This window comes from Ursus arctos, unplaced genomic scaffold (genome assembly GCF_023065955.2).
Source record: "Ursus arctos isolate Adak ecotype North America unplaced genomic scaffold, UrsArc2.0 scaffold_13, whole genome shotgun sequence".
NCBI classification, from domain to species: Eukaryota; Metazoa; Chordata; class Mammalia; order Carnivora; family Ursidae; genus Ursus; species Ursus arctos.
The window spans coordinates 49,997,110-50,022,394 of record NW_026622797.1 but is presented as its reverse complement, the minus strand read 5'-3'; the positions used below and the strand labels follow the sequence as shown (position 1 = coordinate 50,022,394).

Here is a 25,285-nt window from a genome sequence, read left to right as displayed (position 1 = left end):
TGTTGTCCACATAACCATGTATCAAGGCATAAGGAAAAAAAATGGGTATGAAACACCTAAGTGAAATGAGGAGGGTAAAAAAATCAAGCAATAATGACTTAGACTAAAACAGAAAAATAATACTTTTACAGAAAAGTTGTATTCTAGAGACAAATTATTGACCTGCACAGAATTATGCAAATAATCACCACTCACTTTTCTTATGAATTTAAGCCACTCAATTTCCTCACACTTCAGCTTCCTCATTGGTTGGACTAAGTCAGTGTTTTTCAAACTGCAAGTCATATCCTATCAATGGATTGTGAAATCCATTTAGTGGGTCACTAGGAACATTTTTAAATATTTGAATAGCATTGAAAATATCAGGGTACATCACACATAGAGAAGGTAGTCAGTGTTTTTGTGAAACTCTGTGAGTACTGGATTATAATTTAAAATGTAGTCCTAAATGTTATTTAAGGAAGAAAAAGTTGACTCATAATACATGTTTAAAGGGAATGAATTTGGGGCGCCTGGGTGGCGCAGTCGTTAAGCGTCTGCCTTCGGCTCAGGGCATGATCCTGGCGTTATGGGATCGAGCCCCACATCAGGCTTCTCCGCTATGAGCCTGCTTCTTCCTCTCCCACTCCCCCTGCCTGTGTTCCCTCTCTCGCTGGCTGTCTCTATCTCTGTCAAATAAATAAAATAAAATCTTTAAAAAAATAAAAATAAAAAAATAAAGGGAATGAATTTGAAAGATGTGGAGGAAAGAGAGATAGCCAGTTTAAAATAGGAATACTCCCAAATCCCCTATATGGCTTGTGACAATCTACTCTTTATCCCAGAAATACTATTACAAATCTGTTTTATATATTTTACAGGTAGAAGTCCTATTTTAATACCATTACATTTCCTGGTGTATAGAATACTCTTTTCAAATACTAACCAACCTATATTAGAGAAATGTTGCTTTTCTAATGTGAGTACAAATAAATATATTTAACATGAATCCCTTAACAAAATGACCTCATTATTCTTCATCCATTGTTGCTATCTAGTCACTGCCTCTGCGTGGAATCTAACCAAGCATGGGTCTTATGGTTAGGAAACAAATTTGTTCTGCAGGTGCTTAAGACAGTTTTAAAATTTGTTAAGATAGGAGATTTGTGAGAAAAAAACTGTATGCATGTCTTGAATTTGAAATGAGCAAAAATTTATCCCTGACAAACCTAAGCATCAACATTCAACACTCAAAAATACTAAAAATCTGATATACTGAAAAAAAATTTTTAAATCTGATATTACCAATGTGGCACTTTTTTAAAATCATGTCATTTTACTGAGCACTAGACCTGATAGAATATTTTTAAATGAATGAGTAGATGGAATATATAAATACCTTACCTGAGAAACAGCTTCATTAAATAAAATACTACTAAGGGGCTACATTTCTGTGACTTTTGATATCCTCCTCAGTGTATCTCTTTGTAGCCATATCAGCTCTGAATTACGGTCAGAACATAGGACGAAGTGCCATAGGGAAGTAAACACTGGAATCATGTTCATTATAATGGGGTTCTACCTACTTGTAAAAGTTTATTCACTACAAGTTATTAAAGTTGCTTAAATAAAGAGATCTTAGTCTTTATGAAAGGAGGATGGTAAAGTGACCAGACTTTCTAGTCATAGCTAAAACAATGTACTTTTGACCTAATTTTACTTAGCCTGATTAAGTAAATTTTAGGATAACTTCAGAAAAACACTGGAAGGCATTTTTTGGTTAGTTTTCTTTAAAGTTAAATGTACATTGACTTGTATGGTATTTCTTAGAAAAATCCATTACTCAACTAGTACAGAATGTGCATCATTTCTTGTCTGAAATTAAAGATCAGTGTTTACAGGGAAATTGTCCAGAATCTTCTTGCTGAACTGGCAAGTATTTCACTTCTCTTCACTGTAGGTCCTTTTAACTTTACAAATGTGTTATTTAAAACATAAATCATATTGGTACACAGGAAGACCATTTAAAACTAAATTGAAAAACACTCCTGAGGATTCCATGGAATATTTATGGTTTTATAGTTTGTAATTTCTAACTGAAGAAAAAATATGTTTAATACCTTAAAAATATCTTTTCAGAAATAGCCATATCTAAAATATGTAATACATGTGAGAGAATAGTGCTATTAATATCTTAACTACTAAACGCTTGAATACAACATAAAAAGCATTATCTTTTGCATTCCCAAAAATAAACTAAGCTGCAAATTTAAAGCTGGGAAATTTAGTACCAGAGTTAAAAGAAATTTTCATGTTCAGAATTTTTTTTTACTTTAATCTCAAAAGTAACTGGTATTTTAAAAACGTATTCTGTGATTTTATGTAGATAACTTCTCTGTTCGATAAACTTGGAAGAATTTATATCAGTTATTATATACATTGATTCTCTCTTATGGTATGATTTAAATGCTGGGCACCTAAGGTACATTTTCAGATAGGGTATTTTCTTTTTGTCTGTTTACAGTATAGGTCTCAAGTAGATGGAGGGCTGTGCCTTTGGTATTTGGGTAGGATATTTGCCTGTGATTTCAAATTCTCAAAGCCACTTCCAAACATTCCTATGGCTGTTCCACACAAAGTAGAATTTCTCTTAACCAGTCTTCTAAAATGGTATTGATTCCAACTACCACCTACTGAAATAAAACTTAAACCACTTAGAGAGTAAAGCATTTAGAAAAAAGAAGGAGCTTACATGCAAAGAAAATCTGCAAGGGAATCAAGCTTTAGAAAGACAGCCTTAACAAATTAAAAATATGACAAGCATTTAAAGGAAAAAAGCAACCTACAAACTTATCAAGGTCACCAAGTTTGCATTTAGTCTCTTCAAGGTGGAAAACAGCACTTTTTTCACATAATTGCCATATCCAAAAAGGTCATCACGTATCTTCAGACATCAACATTTCCAAAATCAGGGATATAGTTGTTTTAATTAGAGAGTAACTTCTAGGAAAGGCTCAAGATTTCATTTACTTGAGGAGGAAGAACCAGACAGGGTAACTGTTCGCTGATGTTACTTTATCTTGGGGTTTCAAAGTGTGTTTGCAGGGATTCCCTAAAATCACCTGTGTGTTCAGTGATTCACTAAAAGGACACACAGAACTTAGAAAGGCTGTTATACTCACAATTAAGGTTTATTATAGCAAAAGGATACAGACTTAATTAAACTGAAAAAGGGACATAAGGCCAAGTCCAAGAAACACCAGACATGAGCTTCCAGTTGTCCTCTTCCAGTGAAGTCATGCAGACGGCACTTAATTCCCCTGGCAATGATGTGTAATGATACACTTGCAGTATTGCCAAGCAGGGCAGCTCCTCCAAGCCTCAGTGTCCAGGTTTTCACTGTGGACTGATCACACAAGCATGGCTGACTGCCCATATGGCTGACCTTCAGTCTCCAGCCCCTCTGCCGGTCAGCTGATACTGTATGGCCCAAGGCCATGGTGGACCATAAGTCGCATTGTTAGCATAGACTATCTGGTAGGGCCTTAGGCCCCTAGGTAAACAAAAACATTATCAGACAGGATATTCCAAGGATTTAGAGGTCATCTCTTAGGAGCTGAGTAAAGACCAAACCTTTCTTTGGAATGTGAAAGGTTTGCACAATTTAGGCATGCTGTGTTGACCCTTTACTGTACAGCGTTGTTTCATTTTTTTTTTCCTGACTCTGGAACGTGATGTGCATTGCTTACGCATCTGGTTAAGGTGTAAATTTTGCCTCCAAATTTCCTTTTAAGCCTGGCTTTGACCATGTAAATTTGCCTAGTTATTTTATGATGCAGTGTTATTACTTTGATGGTTTGTTTTATTTGGTCAGGTTTATTATATGAATGTGATAAAAGGTGATGCTTAATGCACAGAGGCCTCCTTATAATGCGGTTAGTGACACTAGAGATACGTGATACTAAAATTTAGGGGTTAACTTTGGAGGCTTTGTAAGTAAAGTCTTTAAGATTTGCTTTATATGTAAGATATTGCTCTTATCCGCTCGTATACCAAGATCAGGAACCAAGAGCCATTCAGTTCATCTCAGTCAAGTTGCTTGGACCTTGTTGTTTAGTAATGGACTTGCCATACCTAATTTAATTAGATTTAAGGCACAGCCACAGACACAAAAGCAATTTTTAAATTACTGTTCAATAGGAAGGAGAACAGATTTTTATTGAATTTAGGCAAAATAGCTACATGGCTATCAAAAGTAAGGAAGCTTAGTAAAGGTATTTTGTGTAATATTTAACCATTTTTACCATTTTGTGGTATACATTTATATGCCATTTTCTCAAGAATCATTATTTTTATGTTTTCCTGACAATATATTACTTATAAATTATAATAAGAATTTTCAAAGAATTTTTTTTCTGGAGTTCCAAAGGGCCAGTTGGAACATAATGCCATTTAAGGAATGTTTCTACCAGTTTATATAAGTGTAGCCAATAGACAGTTCAAAAAAAAAGGAAGAGAGGATTTTTTCCTGTATGTCCATTAGAGTAAAGCATTAACCATAATTAACTCATCTCATCCTGGATAATTAATTCTTGTTTTTCTGATTTTGGGTGGGGCACTCAATTTCACAAAGTCATTTGCTTCTAGATTTAAAGAATCCTAGAAATCCTGATTCTATCTTTTGGTAGTCTGACAGGTATCTTTTTGTCATGCTGATATCAGTTTATACTGAAAAATCTGTTTCCATGAGTCTACGCCCTTGTAGAGTCAACAATTGTGAGTGTGGTAAAAGTCTTTACTGAGGCTTTCATTCTTTTCACGTTTCTTCCAAAAGACTCAGTTTTTCCTCTGTAGCTTATCACGGGGACTTCAGGCAAATATAAGGAACAAGCAGAAACTGTCTGTGGATGACAAGACGCAATGGCTTAGGTTAATTTGTAAAGGTTAACAATACTAGAATAGTGGGGAGTGGAATTGTTTTTTTCTGAAGTAACACATAATCATTTTATAAGATTTCAGTCAATGATTATCCTGAGAGGAAAAATACATTTATAGACACAGTAGGCATTAAATTTCACTTAATTTATCTCATAAAATATTTTAGGATTGTCACCTGCAAACAAAATATTCTTTAAAAAAATCAATTTTTAAAAAGAGTTACTGTGCTAATCTTTGCATATGGACATGTGTATGCTTCTGTCCAACCTGAAAGTTACACAACTGCTAAAAATATCTTTATAGTAATACATTTTACTTAAATATAATTAACTTTTAAACTCCTCTTACTGTTGTGTAAGGTTTTTTTTCCTATGTAGGAGGGCATAAGCAGGGTGACTATTACAGTAGTTTTGAGCTAATAAAAAATGTGCAGTTTACCAACCAAACATATCTAATTATTTTTAGTATTCGTCCTTTTATAGGACAAATTAGAGAAACTTTGGGTCTGTCTAGCAACTGTTTGGGAAACCCCAAAGAAAATTTTTATGTAGAAGACATAGTAATAGTTTATAATTCTGAATTTGGGGACTGAATTTGGGAAATGCCATATCAAAGTTATCAGAGGAAAAAAACATATGAGTAAGTGACTACAGAAAAAAGGTTATAGGCAATATTTAAAATAAACTCAGCATCAAGTAATGATACTTATTAGAAACTTTTTCAGAGGCAAGGGACTTTTGTTTAAAAAACAGTTCAAGGGTATGACAAAAACACAAAATGTTAGGCTCTCAAGAGTGTTTTGATAATATAAGAAAACTGCTATTTGGGTACTAAATACCTTTTAATTGCTTTTCGTTCAGAGTAAACATATACTTATGGGTTTAATTTGTCAATTTAACAAAGAAAATCCAAATTTTAGTTTTACTCTTTGGGTATGCCATCCATATTTTATAGAATAGGATTCACAAGTCTTTTTTTCCATCATATGAATAAATTCATTTTTATCTAGCTAACTTTATAAAATAAGTTAATACATTTTTAAGTATTTCTTTCAAATTCATTATTTGCAAATATTAAAAACCAAGATAAAGTCCATTTCCATTCATGCCTTCTACAACCTTTTGTATACCCTCAAATTTGGCTTTTAATATTTTCTGTCACATTCTGGTACAACCAGCCAATTTGACTGTAAGACAAAATCAGTTTTTTCCCATGACAGACAAATAAAAATTTATTACTTTGCATTTATACCTCTTGACAGATTCACAAACATTATTTTACATTTCTTTCAAAAAAGAATACGTATACCAACATATCTCAGTTTTTCATATATATCTTTTCAACCTATTAATTAATGGTCATTTACAATGTATAAAAACAAAAGGCAAAGGTATGTTAAAACTGTTTGTTGACCCAGTATTTATTTTGTTCTCTGCAAATGAGTTGCTTAGATATAATTTACATCCAAAGATTATTAATTAAATGAGTAACTCAATTTAATATTAGTTTAGGAATTAGAAAAGTATCTATAAAGTTAAAATTATTTAGGCTTTCCATGAGAAAACAAACCCAAATCTTGCACAAGTTAGAATAGTATACTAACATTTTAATTCACACTGTAATTAAATCAGGAAGAAGACCTATAGCTGTTTTAAAACAGCATTATTAAACCAGTCTAATTTGTCCAAGGATTCCTTTTGATTAGGAAGGAATATGATTGCTTAAACTTTTCTATTTTTCATATTAAATATTTAGGAACTCCTCAAGTTTTGTTTAAAAGTACTGAAGTTTTCTTTTTTCCTATCAATTTGCATTTCATTTCTTATCTTGTCAACTTGTAAACAAGGCTATTTTTGTGGTAATTTTCCAATCAGATTGTAGGTTGAGCTGGAAGCACAACTTTAGATTTATTAACACCTTATTTTTGGACATCAGGCTCTTTCTCACATCTTTACCTGGCTCATTCATTTATTTATGCTTTCTTATTTTCTTTTGAGAGAAGAGGGAGTAAAAGTTATGTACCCAAACTTTTTAGATTTCTTGCAGAGACCATGAACCTCTAGGCAAGTCAAGAAGCAATCATTCTCATTCCATCACAAATTCAGGCTTATTTGTAGAATGGTTGTACCATTCAAGCAAATCCTTCTCTAAAGTCTCTACCCTTTGCCCTAAAACTAGGTAAAAACAGTTTCAAATTTTATTCATTATGTATATTTTGTTCTCTCTCATGGTAAATTTGTCTGTTGGAATTAGATATCCCTATATAGTGTGTTCAAATGACAGCTTTTATGGCCCGTTAATCTCTAATAGTGTCCCAAGGGACAGAGGACCTTGGCTTTCGAGAAATTTATAATTGTAAATAAATAGACTATTGTAAAAAGCTATGCGTTTCTTTTTTGAGGAAGAAAGAAGGCTTTTTAAAAATACACTAAAAGAACCAAGAACTTTGGTTTTATAACATTAGCCACAGATGGATCACATGTAATCAAAGTACAAAAAGCCCATTGGCTGATGGTTGCAGCTCCAGATCTCCAGTACCTGCTCTCCATTCCAGGGGGAACAAAAATATTTTTATCTTGATTTGAATCAGAGTGGCATACAACATGAAAAACAACATAGAGAGTTTCACCGAGGGGAAGGCAGCAATAAAATAAATCAGTACTGTATTGAGTGATATGAGCAACTTTCCAACCTACTAGAGAAACCAGTTATCAATTTGACTAAATCAAGGCATCAAGACCTAAAGGCAAAGAAAGCTATATCTCAAATGACAGGAGCAGGAGAAAATAGAATCAACTAGATTAAAACCCTGTTTCCACAGGAGATTCACCCTAGGACTGAAAAGGGTATACCTCAAAGAGTCCTTGAGTTGCAGTTTACTCGGCTCCAGCTAGTAAATAAAGTCTTTAAGATTTGCTTTATATGTAAGATATTGCTCTTATCCACTCATATACCAAGATCAGGAACGTAGCTACTCTTCTGGGAGATAAATACATAAAATCTTGGTAGAATCTATAGAATTATCAAAGAGATACTCAGAGACAAAGCATTTAGTAATGAAAAGTTTACTTTCAAAGAAAGTTTATAAGAAACTCCCAAGTTTTAAAAGGTCTGGTTCACCAAAAAAAAAAAAGAATACAAGAGGGGAAAAAACCCACAAAATTACCAACATTATTAGTTTGTAATTAGTCTGCTTATGGTAGAAAACATAGCAATTTTCTCACATGGTTGTCATAGCTACAAAGGTCATCACCAATTTTCAGCTATCAATATTGTAAAAGTTGATAAAATTGCTTTTATGAGGGAGTCAGTACTTACAACAAAACTTAAGGGATTCTTTTATTTTGGGAAAGTGAACTAGACACAATGACTCTGTTTGCTTATTTCTTTCACTGTGCAAGTTGTTTTATTCTCTGATTACGATGTTTACACACTGATGCAGCAGAGCAATGTGTCAGTTTTGCTGCCACACATGCTTCTTCGGTCCTTGGTAGTTGAAAACCCTTTCACAAACAAATACTGAGGTAATTATTATAACTTAAGGGAAATGACCTCATAATACAAGGAGAAAAGGCCAAGTTTACGGGAGGTACTTTGGAGAATGAATTTTTTTTAAAGAAATTGTCATATCTTTGTGGACAAAATAATAAAAACTTTGGATTAATGGGATTATAATACTAATGACTAACAGAAATCTTAAAAATTTGATTTTGACTGAGAAAAAAGACTTGAGAGAAGGGGTAGAACAAAATTAAATTTGCCTAGCCTTTCAGTGAGAAGTTAATTTGAATTCAAAAGCTGACTTTGTCATACTCAAGGAAAAATACAGTTAGAATTCCATACTTCAAGAATTTGTATAATACTAAGAGGATGAATGTTCATTTAACCCATATCCCTTTGAGGAGTCTCCTCTTCCAAACAGCCAGACAGGTTGGTTTTCCCCAGAGACCTGTTAGACCAGCTTTTCTCAAAATGGGAACTGTGATTCATTAGTGGATCCTGACATTGATTAATAGTGAGCTCTGACCAGAAGTTTGTTTTTAATGAAGTAGAGTAGAAAATACATTATATGTGGTACTCCTCAAGTAAGCATTGAGACTTCTACTTTGGGTAGGATTTAGTAGAAAGACCAGGTTCCCATTGAAACAAATAAATTACAAAGTCGTATGTTTAAAGTTGTTGGAAAATTGTGGGCACAACAAAGCCTAGAAGAATTAAATTTCTAGAGAAGGAGAAGCTCTCCTGGGTGAGTTGACAATCCCTGGCTATTTTATTCCTTCAATCATTTACCAATTCTGGTCATAGTGACTCTGTTTTTGGCATAGGCACTCCACTGGGACAAAGAGAAGCCAGGTGAGTTTTTGAAGACCATAGGTGTAAGCATGCCAGATTTGAATCTAAAGAAGACTGAAAATACCATGGATATTTGCTGAATGTTGGAGTATGAAAGAGCCTGGAGAACTGGTCCAGAAAGGCAGAATAAAGTCTTCCATTTTATGATGCTTAGGAGATAAATTCCTTCTAGAGAGAGGGACTGCAACAAACATGCAGTAGGTCTCTCCCTCAAGTTTTTGCCAATATTGAACTTGATGTTGTGGGAGAATAAGCTCAAAACTTTTGAAGGACAGAGTTTCAGGGATGAGGACAAAGAGAAAAGCCAAGCTATCAATCAAGAGCTTCAGAAGGCCACACTCAAGAAGGAAACTGGATTGGAAGGGTAGAAAGTTTTTCCACAATGCTTAGGAGACAGAATCCCACCAGAGACAGAAAGCCAGCATGAAACACGTGGCCAGTTTCCCTCTCAAGACATATTTGCCAGATTTTGAAGCTGCATGAGGTGGGAGGCTAATGAGCTAAACTAAAATCTCTAAAGGGCAGAACTGATTTTCCCATAGTGTTTAAGGGCTGAAGGAGAGAGACTTGCCCAGCTATCAATCTAAAGTCCAGGTGAGTCACACCTGAAGAAAAAGGACAAAGAAGAGATAAACTGAGTCTACTTAAAACCAGAATCCAGCCCCCAATCTAATGCAATTCTGATGGGATAAAGATGATCAGTTCTTTAAATTATGCATCTAACAGAAGAAAGGGAGAAACTTTATGGGGGTAAATAACATCACTATCAGTCTCATTGATTCTTTTATTTACTTATTTTTAAGATTGATTTATTTTAAAGAGCATGGGGGGAGGGGTGGAGAGAGAATTTCAAGCAGACTCCTTGCTGAGCATGGAGGCTGATGTAGGGCTTGATCTCACGACCCTGAGATCACTACCTGAGTCGAAATCAAGAGTTGGTTGCTTAACCAATTATGCCACCCAGATGCCCCCTATTGGTTCTTTTATACACCAAATATAGCATATAATAAATTATAAGACTTGAGAAGATGTAGGAAAATATGAGTGATGAGAGAAAAAAGCAGAAAGTAAAAGCAGACTCATAGATGATCCAGGTGTTAGAATTAGCAGATTCTAGATTTAGATTAGTTTAGGTTTAGTTGATTAGCAGTGTGTATACACACACACACGCACGCGCGTGCACACACATACGTATATATGTGTGTACAAGGAAAAAGGAAAAGATGGACAAATTGGATAAAATGATGGATAATTTTGGCAGATTTGGAATCTATATAAATAATATACATTATATAATTTAAAAATACAACAGCTAAAATTGAGAATTCACTGGATAGTTTTTTTTTTTTTAATAGCTTAGACTGAGCAAAAAATACAGTTAGTGAACTTGAGGACAGATAAATAGAAAATATCCAAAAATGAGGCACAGAGACAAAAGAATGGGATGAATAAAACTGAGTAAAAGAGACATGTAGAATATAGCTAAATAATCAAATGTATGTTTAATTAGAGTCCCAGAAGGATCAGAATGAAAGCGAGTGGGGCAGAAGCAATATTTGAGGAGATAATAGTCAAGAAATTTCCAAAATTGATGACTCATATCAGCCCCACCATTAAAGGATAGTGAACGCCAATACACAGCAAGGATATAAACAAAGGAAGCCACAATTAGATACATTACAATTGAAACTCTGAAATACAAAGATAAAATCTTAAAAGCAGCAAGAGAAAGCAAGACATATTTACTTCCTACAAAAGGAACAGTAAGACAGATGACTGATTTTCTGACTGAAATTATGGAAGCCAAAAAGAATAAAAAGACATTTAAAGTGCTAAAAGAAAAAAAAAATCAATTTATACCTGATTAAAATATCCTTTAGAAATCATGGTAAACTAAATATTTATTCAGACAAATAAAAGCTGGGAGAATTCATCATCAGCAGACCCACACTATAAAAAAATATTAAAGGTAGTTCTTTAGACTAAAGGAAAATTAACTCAAATGGCAACATAGGTCTTCAGGGAAAAAAAAGGACAGAAGAAAAAATAAATATATGATTAAGTTTTTTTAAGTTGAATTTCAAATCAAAAATGAAACTTGGAGTTTATATGCAGAAGTAAAGTAAAAAAAAAAAAACAGTTGCATGAATTGTAGGAAGGAGATAAATGGCATAAACCGCTGTAAGTCTTTTTATTCTTTGGACAGTGGTTAAAAAAAATGCTAGAGAGGCACCTGGGTGGCTCAGTCAGTTGAGCATCCAGCTCTTGGTTTCGGCTCAGGTCATGATCTCATGAGTCATGAGACCAAGCCCCAATCCAGCTCTGCTCTTAATGGGGAGTCTGCTTGAGATTCTCTCCCTCTCTCCTCCCCCCCCCACTTGTGTGTGTGCTCTCTCTCTCAAATAAATTAAAAAAAAAATGCTAGCTTAGTGTAGGCTGTAATAAACCAAGGATGCATATTGAAATCTAGAGGAATGATTATCAAAGTGTAAGTATTATCAAAGTAGCCGTATAAATATCATCTGGGAATTTTTGAGAAGTAAAAATTCTCAGTCTTCCCTAGACCTATTAAATTATCAACTTTAGAAGTAAGGCCCAGAAATCTATGTTGGAACAGTCCTCTAGGTGATTCTGATGAACGCTAACATTTGAGAACCACTGCTCTGGGTAATTACCAAAAGAAAACAAATAGGTATAATTAAGAACCTAATAGAAGAGGTAAAACGGAATAATAAAAACACTTGATTAATCCAAAGTAATGAAAGAAAGGAGGAATAAAGGAAGAAAGCATAGACAGGACAAATAGAAAAATAAGCAAAATGAATAAAATACATAGTAAGATTGTGAACATAAACCCAACTATAACAGTAATCACATTAAATGTAAATGAACTAAACGCTCCAATTAAAAAAACAAAAAGGCACAGGTAATTCCAAAAGATTAAAAGATATACCATGTAAACACTACCCCCGCCCAAATTCTTGTGTGATTGTATTACTAATACATAAATTTGACTTTAAGAAATATTACTAAAGATGAACATGTCATAATGACGAAAGTTTCAATTCAATAAAAAAAATCCTTATAATCCTGTTAGTTGGCAGCCAATAATAACACTTCAAATATATAAAACCAAAACATGAGAACGAAATGGAGAAATACACAAATTCACAGTCCTTGCCAAAGATTTTAATGCACATACCTCAATATTTCATTAAAAATCAGACCAAAAAATCAGTAATGATATAAAAGATTTGAGCAACATTATGAAACAACTCAATCTGACTGACCAATGTAGAGCACTAGTCCCAACAACAGAATATATGTTCAAGTGTACATGGAACATTTACCAAAATAGACCATATGTTAGGCCATAAAACAAGCTTAAAATATTTTTAAAAATTGAAATCATGCAGAGTATATTCTTAGGCCATGACGAAATCACACTGAAAGTTGACCAAAAAAAAAAAAAAAAAAAAAAGGAACCACTTCTAAATGACTTAACAGGTCAACAGATAATTTTCAGTAAAAATTAGAAAATATTTAAATAAGGAATAATGAAAGCACAACATCCAAAATAGTGGTGTAGCTAAAGCAATGCATAGAAGGAAATTTATGGTTTAAATGCATACATTAGAAGAGAGTTTAAAAGTTACTGATCTAAAACTTAAATCTCAAGATCTGGGAAAAGAATAGCATATTAAAGCCAAAATAGTAAAAAGAATGGTATAATAAATGATTAGTAACAAAAAATATGTAAATAAATAAATGAATAATAAATAAGTAATAAAAGAATAATAAATGAATAATAATTCAATGTAATTAATACATAGAATTTATTATACCAATGAGTTAATTGGTATAATAATTGAATAGAAATAAATAATATATGAATCATAATAAATGAGCAGAAAGCCATGAAAGATAAAGCAGACATAAATAAACTAGAATAAAGACAATAAAACTAAATATTGCTCACTTATAAAGATTAGTAAAATTATTAAATTTCTAATAAAACTGATAAAGATAAAATAGCAAGTACAGAAATTATCAATATTAGGAATGTAAAAGGAGACAGCACTACATATCCTACAGACATTAAAAAGATAAATGGCTTCAAAGGACATCAAGAAAGTGAAAAGATTTTCCACAGAATGGGAAAAAATATTTGCAAATCATCTATCTGATAGAAGACAAGTATCTAGAGTATATAAAGAACTCTTATAACTCATTGGTTAAAAAAAAAAAAACTCATAAAGCTAAATTAGAAAATGGGCAAAGAATCTGAATAGTCATTTCTCCAAAGAAGATATACAGATGACCAACAAGCACATGAAAAGATGCTCAGTATCATTAGCATTAAGGAAATGCAAATCAAAACCACAAGGAGATACCACTTCACATCCACTAGGATGACTAAAATAAAAAAGACAGATAATAACAAATGTTGACAAAGATGTGGAGAAATTGGAACCCTCATATGTTGCTGGTGAGACTGTAAGATGGTGCAGCTGCTTTGGAAGACAGCTGGCAAAACTTTTACATAAAAGCATTATTCATAATATCAAAAAAGTGGAAACAACCCAAATTTCCTTCAACTGATGAACCAATAAGTGAAATGTGGTATAGCCATATAATAGAATATTATGCAGCCATTAAAATGAATGATATATCTGTATGTTAACTACTTGGAATTTAAATAAAAATATTTTTAAAAAAGGAATGATATATTGATACATATGAAAACAGAGATGAACCTTGAAAACATGTGAGGGACACTGGGTGGCTCAGTTGATTAAGTGTCTGATTCTTGATTTTAGCTCAGGTCATGATCAAATGGCTCATGGGATTGAGCCCCCGGTCGGGCTCCGCACTCGGGAGGAGTCTGCTTGGGGATTCTCTGCCTCTGCTCCTCCCCCACTCACATGCATGCGCTCTCTCTCTTTTTCTCTCTCTCTAAAATTAATTAATTAATTAATTAATTAATCTTTAAAAGAAAAAAGAAAAAAACCATTATGTGAAATAAAAGAAGCCAGGCACAAAAGACCACATATTGTATGATTCCATGTATATAAAATTTCCAGGATGGACAGATCTATAGAGATAGAAAGTAAATTAGTGGTTGCCTATTGCTGGGGGTAGGGTGACTCAGAAAAGTGGGGAAAAACTGCTAATGGATATGGGATTTCTTCTGGGAGATGAAAATGTTCTAAATAGATTCTGGTGATGGCTGTACAACACTGTGAATACACTAAAAATCATTGAATTGTGCATTCTAATTGGGTTAATTGTATGGTGTGTTAATTATATCTTTCAAAAGCTGTTCAAAATATGAAAGGATATTATGAACAAACTTACACCCCCCAAAAATTATCTACTTAGATGAAATGTTCTTTTAAAAATTTGTTAAAATAAACACAAAAAGAAATACAAAATATGAATACTCATAATCTGTTAAAGATGTTGAATCTGTAATTTAAAACTCTCCCATAAAGAAAATTTCAGGCTGAGATCTCAGTTTCATAAGTAAATTATTCCAAACACTTAAGGAAGGAAGAATATCAAAATTATTTTGATCGATGGGCTTAATACATTTACATTTATTATAATTACTGATATATTTGAACTTATTTCTACCACACTTCTTTTTTTCTTTTTCTCTCGTTTTCTGATTTCTATTGGATTTACAAGACCCATTCTTACCCCTCACCTCCACTTGTTTGAGAGGCTCTAGGTTGCATTTCTATTCTTTCAGTAGTCACCTTGAAGTTTTTAATATAGTATTTTCCTCTCAGAGTCTAAAGTTACTCAGTATTTCTCCTCTAAACATGCCTGCTTTAAGCCTATCATGGCCCACTTTAACCACCCATTGAACACCCACAAATGCTGCTCAAGCTACTCTTACTATCTTTGTCTTAGAATTTAGATTTTACCACTTTTAAACAGGTTTTTAAAATTTATTTACAGTCAATATTAATTAAATGTACTTATTTTTTTTAAAGCCATTGAAGTAATTTTTGAGAATCTCTTTTCTAACACTTTAAAAGAGGGCCCAGTGCCTGCCTGATAGAGAATGGGTGCTCAGTAAATGAAATCCACCCTACCCCGCCTCCCAGCACACACAGTTGTCTCTTTAGCACTAGACGTGAGTGCTCAGCAGGCATAGATTCCCCTGGGTTGGATCCATTTCATGGACAGTTGTCAAAGACTGACCTCTCCTTGTGTTCATTTTGTGAGTACTGTCCTTGATTGTGCAGTACGCTAAACGGTGCAGGGCTAAATGTTCTCATTTCTGGGCTGTGAAGTGTTGAAACTGATCAGGAAATGAAGGCAGAACATCCATCCTTTGGGAGAAGAATCAGCCAGTCTATGTTGCCGCCACTCTTGGCTGCCGATTGGAATGCAGCTGTTACAGCAGCTGTTTAACTGTTTGCCCAACTTGAAAGGACACTGCCAAGTGGCAAATATTTTTCATAACAACATTTTACTTTTGCTAAGAACAACAATGCATTTTATTGAGCTCCAGCAGTGTGCCACACATGACAGATTTATTACTCAGCAGGTTTACAACCTAGACTGAGCATGAATGTTCATTTCCATTTTTAATATTTATAAAAAGAATAAATAGGCCCCAAAGGAAGCCTCTACAGAAACCATCTCTACAGCTTAATTATTTGTTGGAGTGATAGCCGATTAACTTGTGAAAATGAAATATCTCTGAAAGGAAAAATGAAAACCTAGAAATGTCAAAGGAAAAAGGGAAGGGTTAAATATTTTAAACCTCTCTAATGTAACCCGAGTTATTTTACCCCACCTGTCCGGGACAGAGGGGGGCAGCAGTAGCACGGGAAACACATCATCTTCTGCATCCCCTGAAATTCAAGGGTCCCATTCTAGGTCACGTAGTTAATCTTTGTAGTTAATTAGAACACTGACACAAAGTACTTAGGAGACAACTGTGTTGTGTTTGACAGGCTGTGAACTGGATGGAGTTGGGCTGGGGGATTCTCAACTATTTTATTTAATAGTACAAGCAGTATGCCAAATAAAAAACATTCAAAATTAAGAAAACACATTTAAATGTTTAAGTATGATTTTCTTCCAAACTCCGAAGTACGTGGATCATAATCATGTTATGTTCCTTTCCATACCTGTACACACCAATTGTTTCACTTGCAGTGATAGTAGAAGAAAGCCTCAACCAACATTAATAGCATTTAGTGTGTAATTCCCACAAGCCTTTATGAAGACACAGGGCTTGGACCGGAGGGATGCATTCTCATTTTAATGAGAACTTAATTTTAATTTAACCACCCTCATCAAAGCTGGAGTGGAGATGTTTCTGAAGGTGAACTGGGCTGAACAAAGGAATGGTCAATGGAGGTTCTTTTTTATTTCTTTTTTCTCTACTATTAACTAAATGGTAATTAAATCATAAATGACAACAGTCTAATCAGCCTGTTTCCTCAAATTGCAAAAGCATACATTTTCACAAAGTTGACACGATTTCTTGAAGAAAGATAGACGAGCTTTGTACTCTTGTTTTACAGGGATCTAGTAAAGTGGTAAATGCAAATCATGGATGAAATTTATAAGATTGCTTCCACAGAAAGGATCCAGCAGTTAGAAAAAGAACTGGCTGTGCAGCTGACTGAACTAAAGTCTGAGATAGAAGAACAGGAGACTCGTCGAGATTACAGGTAAATAGTAGTAGTGAGAAGGCATGGTCTTCAGGGGCTTCAGCCCCCACTTTCACCCCATAATCTCCATCAGCTCCCTCTTCTTTTTATATGAACAATTGGCATTATCTCAAGCTCAGATTTTATGGCTGTCTGTAATCCTATATTCTAGAATTGCCAAGGCATTTAGAGGCAATGTCCCACCAAAGAAAATATAAAAGTGCTCTTACATTTCACAAATGCCATTTTCTTAAAGTTCCAGAAGCTATTATACCAATCATCCTCTTTGAAAAGAGGTCTCATTTTTTCCAAAAATATTTCCCTTGAATTTGACCTTGATTTTGATGAGAAATATAAAAACTGAAATAATGCTAAGTACTTGGTAATGAGTTCTGCAAAATGGTGTTTTATTAGGAGTTCTATAGGTAAATGCTGGCAATGATAGCAATCTCCTTTAGAGAAATAGAGTAACCAGATCAGCCCCTAAGTTGCAAGTCTCATGGGCTCAGGACCTTCATACGCTCTGTTTCGATTACTGCCACAGTTGATCAAAAGGAACAATATGAGGTCCCTGTTAGGTAGAGCAGCCAAGTAAACAAAACATGGATGATGAGGGTGGGAGAGGGAAGATCAGAAGCAGTAAGTAGGTGCATTACTACCTCACTCCAAAGATGATTCTGAAGAACCAGTATTAGTGTGTTTTATAATTTGATGTTTAAAACCATTGGGTGTAGGAAGCAGATCAAAGATTGTATGATGAAGTGAAAAGATAATGGAACCATGCAAGCCATAACTTCTCCCAACTTTTGTTTCTTTCTGTGAAAAATGAGGTTACAGATATGTACCTTGCCTATCTTATAAGGATCAAGTGAGGTAATGCAGATTCAAGCACTTTGAAAACTAGAAGGTACCATACAAAGATCAAGTTACCATCGATACTGTTACATCTTAAATGTTTGAGTATCAATCAAGTGGCTCCTCTTTGTACATTGTCCTAAGAAAGGCTTCCGGACGACTCTTTTATCTTTTAGAATAGAGTGATGGGAAATCTCTGGATCCTTGTATTTCTCTACTCTCCCAAACCACTAAACACTGCACCTGGAAGAATCTATCTATTAATCTGACAAATACCGAGCAAATTCTATTTGCCAGGTGTTGTACTAGGTTCTGGAGTCCAAGGAAATTGTAAAATGTCCACTTCTAATAATCACTTTAGCATTCTCATTCCCCACTAGATTGAAAAAAATTTATTGAGAAATGTAGGATAATGGTGCCTTGGTCCTTTTTCTTTTCTTTTCTTTTCTTTTCTTTTCTTTTCTTTTCTTTTCTTTTCTTTTCTTTTCTTTTCTTTTCTTTTCTGCATTCTTTTGTCAATTTATCCCTATAAGCCCAAGTCTTTGTAGTCGTTAAGTGTCTCATAAATGCTTGCTGAATGAATAAATGAATGACTGTATGTTGAATAAACAATACTTGATGAACAAATAGGTGAATCTCTTTTTTGTGGGTTGACGTACCCACCACCAATCTCATTCATAGGCACTTCGAGATTAACTGAGATGAAAAACATGATTTGAGTAAGAGAAGGTTCAGGCAGCTAAACCCAAGACACTGCCCAATCTTTCAGCATGTCGAAGATATTCGAAGACAAGAGGGCAGGAAAGGGATGGGCTTCCTCTGTTTCCCTGACTGCCTGTTCCTTTCTAGTTGGTTACTGGTTCTTGACCTCCATGAGGCTGCAGCTGGTATTCAGGTATCCAGTAATCACAGAAATTATAGCCTTGATTTAGTAATGCTTTTACTCTTAAGCCCCTTTCAGAGCTGGCCTCATTTTTTTTTTTTTAAATCAAAGCCAAGATGTGAGGAGATAAGGGAGGCATTATCTCCAACTTCAGTTGGGAATTCAACACAAATGGCTCAATGAGTTGCTTTGACTCATGTGGCTGAAGGACCTCCTGACTGGTCTTTTCACAGGACCACTGCCCCCAGTGAGGGCAACGGCCAACAAGTGTACAAACTAACAGTCTATTTTCATCTTTCCTTAAAACTTACCCAGGGGGACTAATGGGGTCATACAAACAATATTAACCTAAATTCCGCTGCCTGCAATCCCTCTCAAATCTCTATGTAGTTCCTTACATGTGTTCCACAGCGATCTGCTGTGGCTTCCTTGCCACTGTTTGCAAAGTTTCCTCTTAAGAAAATGATGTCTACACCAGGGGTGCTGTCCCCTTGATGTTCCCAAAGCTGCCAAACCTTGCAGTGTATCTTACCCCAAATAGGGAGAGCTCCCTTCTTCCTGCCACAGGATCCCACACCATCCCTGGGCCCATAGCAGTGCTGCTTGTGCTTTCTCATGTCAGAGTCTTACAAACAACTCCTTTGTAACTAGGCTTGGATGATAGAATTTGGTTAAAATAATTTCCAAAGTATTTCATGTTTGATAAATTAGCAAGAACACCAAAAGAAGAACATTCTGTATAAATTATAAGATACTAGTTTTATGTAGGATGAGATAGATGTCTGATAAGCACTTGTTAGAGCTGAGGTTACTGGACGAAATACAGGTGGGGGAAAGAAAAATCTCCACCATTGTGCCTCTTCCTGTATTCTGGAATTGAAACCAGAGAGGTAAATCAAGGGTAGTAGGAAAGACCATGTTTGGGGTGAAGGAGAGGAAAATTGACCCAGGGAAAAGGTTATCAAATGTAAGGTATACACAAGAGAGATTCAGACTAAGACAGAAGCACATGGTCTGTACATGCTCTCGATAATCCAGTATAATATGACATAGTTATTTAACAATGAGCAGGTATGAAGAGTTACAGATTAATCCGGGCCTGTCTATAATTTGGTTTATGATGGTTTCTATAATTACAGCATCTATTGCATAAATCTTTCTACAGCTCTGTTCGAATGCCAAAGGACGTTTCTTACTTTAGAAGAGAAAGGGAACTGGCTCTAAAGAAAACTTTACAGGTGAGTAGGAGAGTGTAATTGTAATACACAACTGTATTGTAGGTTGGATTTTGCTAACTTTTTGAAAACATTTAGCAGGAAAACTTTATTTTTGCAAACAACCAGCTTATGTTATTGACAGTGTTATGAGACCAAAATAGCCCAATACTCACTACTAGATCAGAACAGGCCACTACTTGTTTGGAGATACCTACTTTTTGTGATGATTTAAAATTTTACAGTTTCTTGATTTGTGATATTAAAATTTGTTATACGGAAGCTGAGGTATAACAGTATAATGTGTTGTGTAAAAACTATCAGAAATTGTATGTCATTTGCTGTCATAAACAATGATCATTTTTCTTCCTTATTTCTTTTTGTTTGCCTGCTCTGTTTCCCTGAGTTCAGGTGGCTGAGTCAAAGCCCCTTGCTGTTCAAGCAGATGTCATGCAGAGGGAGCTAGAGAGCTGCCTAAGAAGAGAGTACACTCCTGAAAATTTACCTTTGCTTCTGTTGCAGGTAAGTCATGTTGCTACCTGAAAAACAGATCTGGAAATTAATAGAAATGTATGATGAAGTTGGCTTTCTGGTATATCCTCTGGCTAGGGTAGGATTTTCTCTACCTGTGTAGTTTGCAGAACTTGATTAGGGTAAATTCTGTTCTTTGTTAGAGACCCATGTCATAGTTCAGTTCAGTTTAGTTATAGTCACTCAACAATTGACTTTCTATCAATTACTCCCTGCGCTGGTATTATGAGGCAAGACAATACTAAGAAGGTCCCAAGTGTCCTCAAAAAGGTGTTGGCTTAGCTTGGGAAGATATTTATGGAAATATCTTTTAATAAAGTAACTCAAAATGTGGTAGAAAATGTTCTCTATAAGGATTATTATTGCAGCATTATGATAAAAGTGAAAAAATCAGAAATGCCTACATATCTAGCACTAGGAGAAAGAGTTAAGAAAAACAGTATGATACTTGGTAGAATGTTGTTCTACCAATAAACATTTTTAGCATAAGAAATTATGATGTTTTTCTGTAATATTAGTGAACAAAAACTAACATGTCTGTGTGTGATAATAATTAATGGTCACATAATATATAGAAAAACCACTTGATAGACATAGATCAAAATGTTAGCAATCACTGTCTTTGGATGGCAGAACAACAAATTTCCTCTTTTTTATATATTTTCTGAATTTCTTATAATAACCATGTATTGTTTTGATTTTTAAAATTCTTTGTTCTTTTGTGTTATGAGTTATATCCTCATTATGCATACAAATTAGTTCATTAGCAACTAGTTAGCAATGACTGAATAAATGAATCACAAAGAAATAAAAGGTGTTGAGATTCTATTTGCAGATTAAAGTTTTGTCATTATCTTCATCCAAGATTCTCTTTCCCTATCATTCTGGCACTCTACATTCTTTTGTGTATATCGGTGATTCTCAGTGGAGAGAAGAAGAGGGTGGAGATGGTGGACATTTGGCGAAGTCTGGAGACATTCTGGGTTGTCAACAATTTGGGGAGGGGAGTGGATTGCTACTGGCATATAGGGGGAAGAGGCCAGGGAGGCTGCTAACATCCAACTATGCACAGGACAGCCCCCACCACAAGGAATTGTCCAGTCCCAGATGTCAGTAGTGCTGAGTTTGAGATCTCTATGCAGATTTCTGGAGCCCTTTCTCTGCATACCATCCCCCTTTCCAGTCCTCTGCCCTGCAAACTCCAGCCGGCTCAGCCTCTTAAGCTTCAATTTCTTTCTCCTTAACTCAGAGAGACCATCATGCTCTGCTTGAGATTCCCTTTCTTACTCCCTGGTTCAAAAACTGCCTATTCCAGGAAGAAAACCAAGGTGGTTGTAGGGCTCATTTCATTTGTTTCCTTTCTCTCAAGGACCACAGTCTGCACTGTGTGTTGTCTCATGTCAGAAAATAGTTGTCTTGTTTATTTTGTCCTATTTCCTAGTTGTTTATGATGGAAGGATGAGTCTGGTCCTATTTATTTCACCATAGCCATTATTAAATTTATTATCAAAAATAAAACATTTAAAAATGGTCAGTTTAACTATTTTTAAATCCAAATGAAATTTCTGGTCTGAGATTAAAAGCTATAATCTTACCTAAAATGTGCTTTGTATTTTTTAGATTCATAACTTCAGTTTTTAAAAATTTGAACTTAGCCTTAGACAATTGTGCAGGCTTTTATATCACTGCTAAAATTGTTCACTAATTAATAAATGAAACCACAATCTGTTAGACTGGCAGCAAATCATATAGATTTAGAAACACATACCTGCTTTATTTAAAATTTGATGGTATCTTGAGCCAGGTTTCTTAATTTTATGATCTTCATGTAGAAAAATCTATTTTTCTGAAACAACCAGAGACTGATTTTCCTATTGTTAGTGCCCTTAGGTCTAATTCAGCCTTTCTACTATAATTGTATTCTAAGTGTTAATTTTTATTGTTGTTTCTGTTAAAGTATTATACAGAGAGAATTACCCAGCTGGCCCAGAGTAAATATTTACACATGCTTAGATGGAAGAGGTTTTGCCAGCACAGTAAGATTATGGAGCAACTTTATCCTCTTTACAAGGTAGGAAGCCTAGGAACAGAACCTTTGGGCTCTTTTTTATAATGAAACAAAATGGTCAATAAGCTTGTCAATACATAGTATTAAGTATAGTTGTCATACCTGTACATTAAATCTCTAGACTTATTCATCCTACATAACTGCAAATTTGTATCCTTTTGACCAATATTTCCCCATCCTGTAGCCCCTGGTAACCACTGTTTTACTCTCTGCTTCTATGAGTTTAACATTTTTTTAATTTGTCATGTAATCATACAGTATTTGTCTTTCTCTGTCTCGCTTATTTCACTTAGCATAATGTCCTCCAGGTCCATTCCTAATGTCACAGGTGTTAGGATTTCCTTTTTTCTCATAACTGAACAATATTCCACTACATATATACATATATATATATATATATATATATATGTATATATATACAGATGTACCATGTCTTCTTAATCCATTCATCCATAAATGGACTCTTAGGTTGTTTCCATATCTTGGCTATTGGGAATAATGTTGCAGTGGACATGGGAATACAGATGTCTCTTTGAGATGCTGATTTTGTTTTCTTCAGATATGTACCCAGAAGTGGGATTGCTAGATTGTATGGTATTCCTATTTTTAATTCTTTGAGGCATCTCCATACTGTTTTCCATAATGGCTGTACCAGTTTACATTCTTACGAACAATGACTCTTGTCTGTTTTTTTAAGTCACGGCTAGAGATGGGAAAGGAACTAATGGATGCACCTATTTGCCTCCTCTGCCTGTGGCAGAAGATAATGCACCTATTTTTAAAGATGAGATTTGAAGGAACCTTTGTATGATAGAAAATGCATTTTTCTTCATGGATTTTGCTTCCTCTGCTATAGATAAAAAGCTAAGAAACCGTCTTCAGTTCCCAAACATCTGTATGCACTGACTCTTTGCTGAAGTCTCTCCTAAGAATGGGACTGCTGCCATCATCAGTCAAGTTCAGAATGTGAAAGAACTTTGATATTCCAGGAGCCTCTTCTTTGGCCCCCAAACAGCATTAGCCTATGCTTGGAAGCAAATGACACAAGAGAATAAGGCTTGCAAATAACCATGTTCTATCTCTGCATTACTCTTAAACAGAAACAAGTTGCCTACATTATGCAGGAGTACAATGATGCCCTTCAGAGAGCTGAAAGATTGTCTGTTGCACGGGAAAACTTCCTTATGGGAAAAAACAATCCTTCTAACTTAGTGACACAGGAAGACCTGACTATTTACACAAAGTGGTTTGTGTGTCACCTACACTCACTCAGGACTATTCACCACTACCTACAGGTGTGTGAAACATAGTTATGTGATGGTGTGGTGTCCTCCCATGCTGGTCAGCATTGTTTTTTCACACCTGTTACCTACTTTTGGATTGTCACTGTTTCTGTATTCTACTTACTCTACAAATGACAGGAAAGTAATGAGCCACTAGCTTTTTTCTTTGAAAACTTTGAACACTTTTTCTTTTGAAATCTTGCTCTAATGAAACCACTCCATTAATTTAGTTTTCTCAAAGATGTCTCTGTTGTATTATTTCATATTTACTCTGCAAGTTGTTTTCATCAGCTTGTTCAGAATTAATGATGTCCAATTTAGATCCACTTTTTTATTCAGCAATATCTAATGAGGGTCTAATATATGGCAGGTGCATGTCCAGGGCCATGAAGGAAAAGTATGGTCTTTGCTGAAAAGTAACTGGGTCCCGGGCTGGTAGGAAAATGGGCAAGCAAATAGTCAACTGAAATGCAGTGTGGAAAGAAAAGAATAGAATAAGTATAAGCACAGACTAAAGAGAGTCACAGAGGAGAGGACCTAACCCAGGCCAGAGGCATCAGAAATGAGTGATGTGATCATATTTTCATTTTAGAAGGATAATTATTTTGCCACCTAAATCTTTTCCTACTCCTCTATGGCTTATCTCAGTGATACCACCATCCATGAAGTTACCCAAACCAGAAACCTGGCCATCATCCTAAGTTCAGCTCTTCCCTAGTCAGTCACTACGGTGTCTACCTCTGAATCCTCTCTCACCAGTCATGTGGTATAATAACACACTGCTCATAAGCCTCCGTTCCCCACTAAACTGTAAACTCTTTGAGGTTGGTCCACAGCTTAATTCTTCTTTGTATCCCTAGCACCTCACACAGTGTCTTGTCTGTGTGGATGGATGCTTGATCAATGTGGACCCACTTGGAGATTAAGGTTGCTTAGCACTGATGACTGCAACAGGTCTCTCAGATCTAGATTTAGCACCCCATGTTTGAGCACGTTGCTAAGGCCCAACTATCAGGTTACTAAGCCTTCTTTATCAAAGCAAAGGGCGGCTCCTGAACCTAAGTCTGGAAGCTTCTGTGATAGCTGAGTTGTCATTTGGCCTCTTGGTGGTGCTTTTCTGTAGTCCCTCCAGTATTTGCCCATCTCCAAAGTGCTGAGTGTAGCTGTCGATGAAGTTGCTCAGGCTGGTCAGCAGAACGAAAAGGTCTGTGTTGATGACATCAACCCTAACATTCAGAGATCTTCATCTCCAGGCCCTGGGGATACCAGCATTTCAGGTAAGAAATTAGTTTTCTTTCCCTTAGGGTAACGTGGAGAAAGAAGATTGTGACTTTGCACATGTGGTCACTGGATCTTGCTTGAAAATTTTCTATATACCAAATAGTTATATCTTCTCAATAAACGAGTATTTAATATTTTCTGATGAAAAAATATGCACTTTTCTTAGCCATTATTATCTCCATCTTTATAACTGGCAAATAAAGAGAGAAGAAAAGAAGCAA

General features: G+C 35.0%; 1 protein-coding gene across 1 annotated transcript in view; it reads left to right on the top strand.

The window, feature by feature from the left end:
• LOC113264756 (uncharacterized) overlaps positions 1-25,285 on the top strand; it is a 103,092-nt gene that overhangs the window by 5,234 nt on the left and 72,573 nt on the right. Inside the window, exons 3-8 of the mRNA XM_026511666.4 lie at positions 16,821-16,970; positions 19,853-19,925; positions 20,313-20,423; positions 22,390-22,503; positions 23,601-23,795; positions 24,907-25,060. Of these exons, the coding sequence (XP_026367451.3) occupies positions 16,840-16,970; positions 19,853-19,925; positions 20,313-20,423; positions 22,390-22,503; positions 23,601-23,795; positions 24,907-25,060 (778 nt within the window). The 5' untranslated portion in view covers positions 16,821-16,839. The remainder of the gene's footprint in view (positions 1-16,820; positions 16,971-19,852; positions 19,926-20,312; positions 20,424-22,389; positions 22,504-23,600; positions 23,796-24,906; positions 25,061-25,285) is intronic.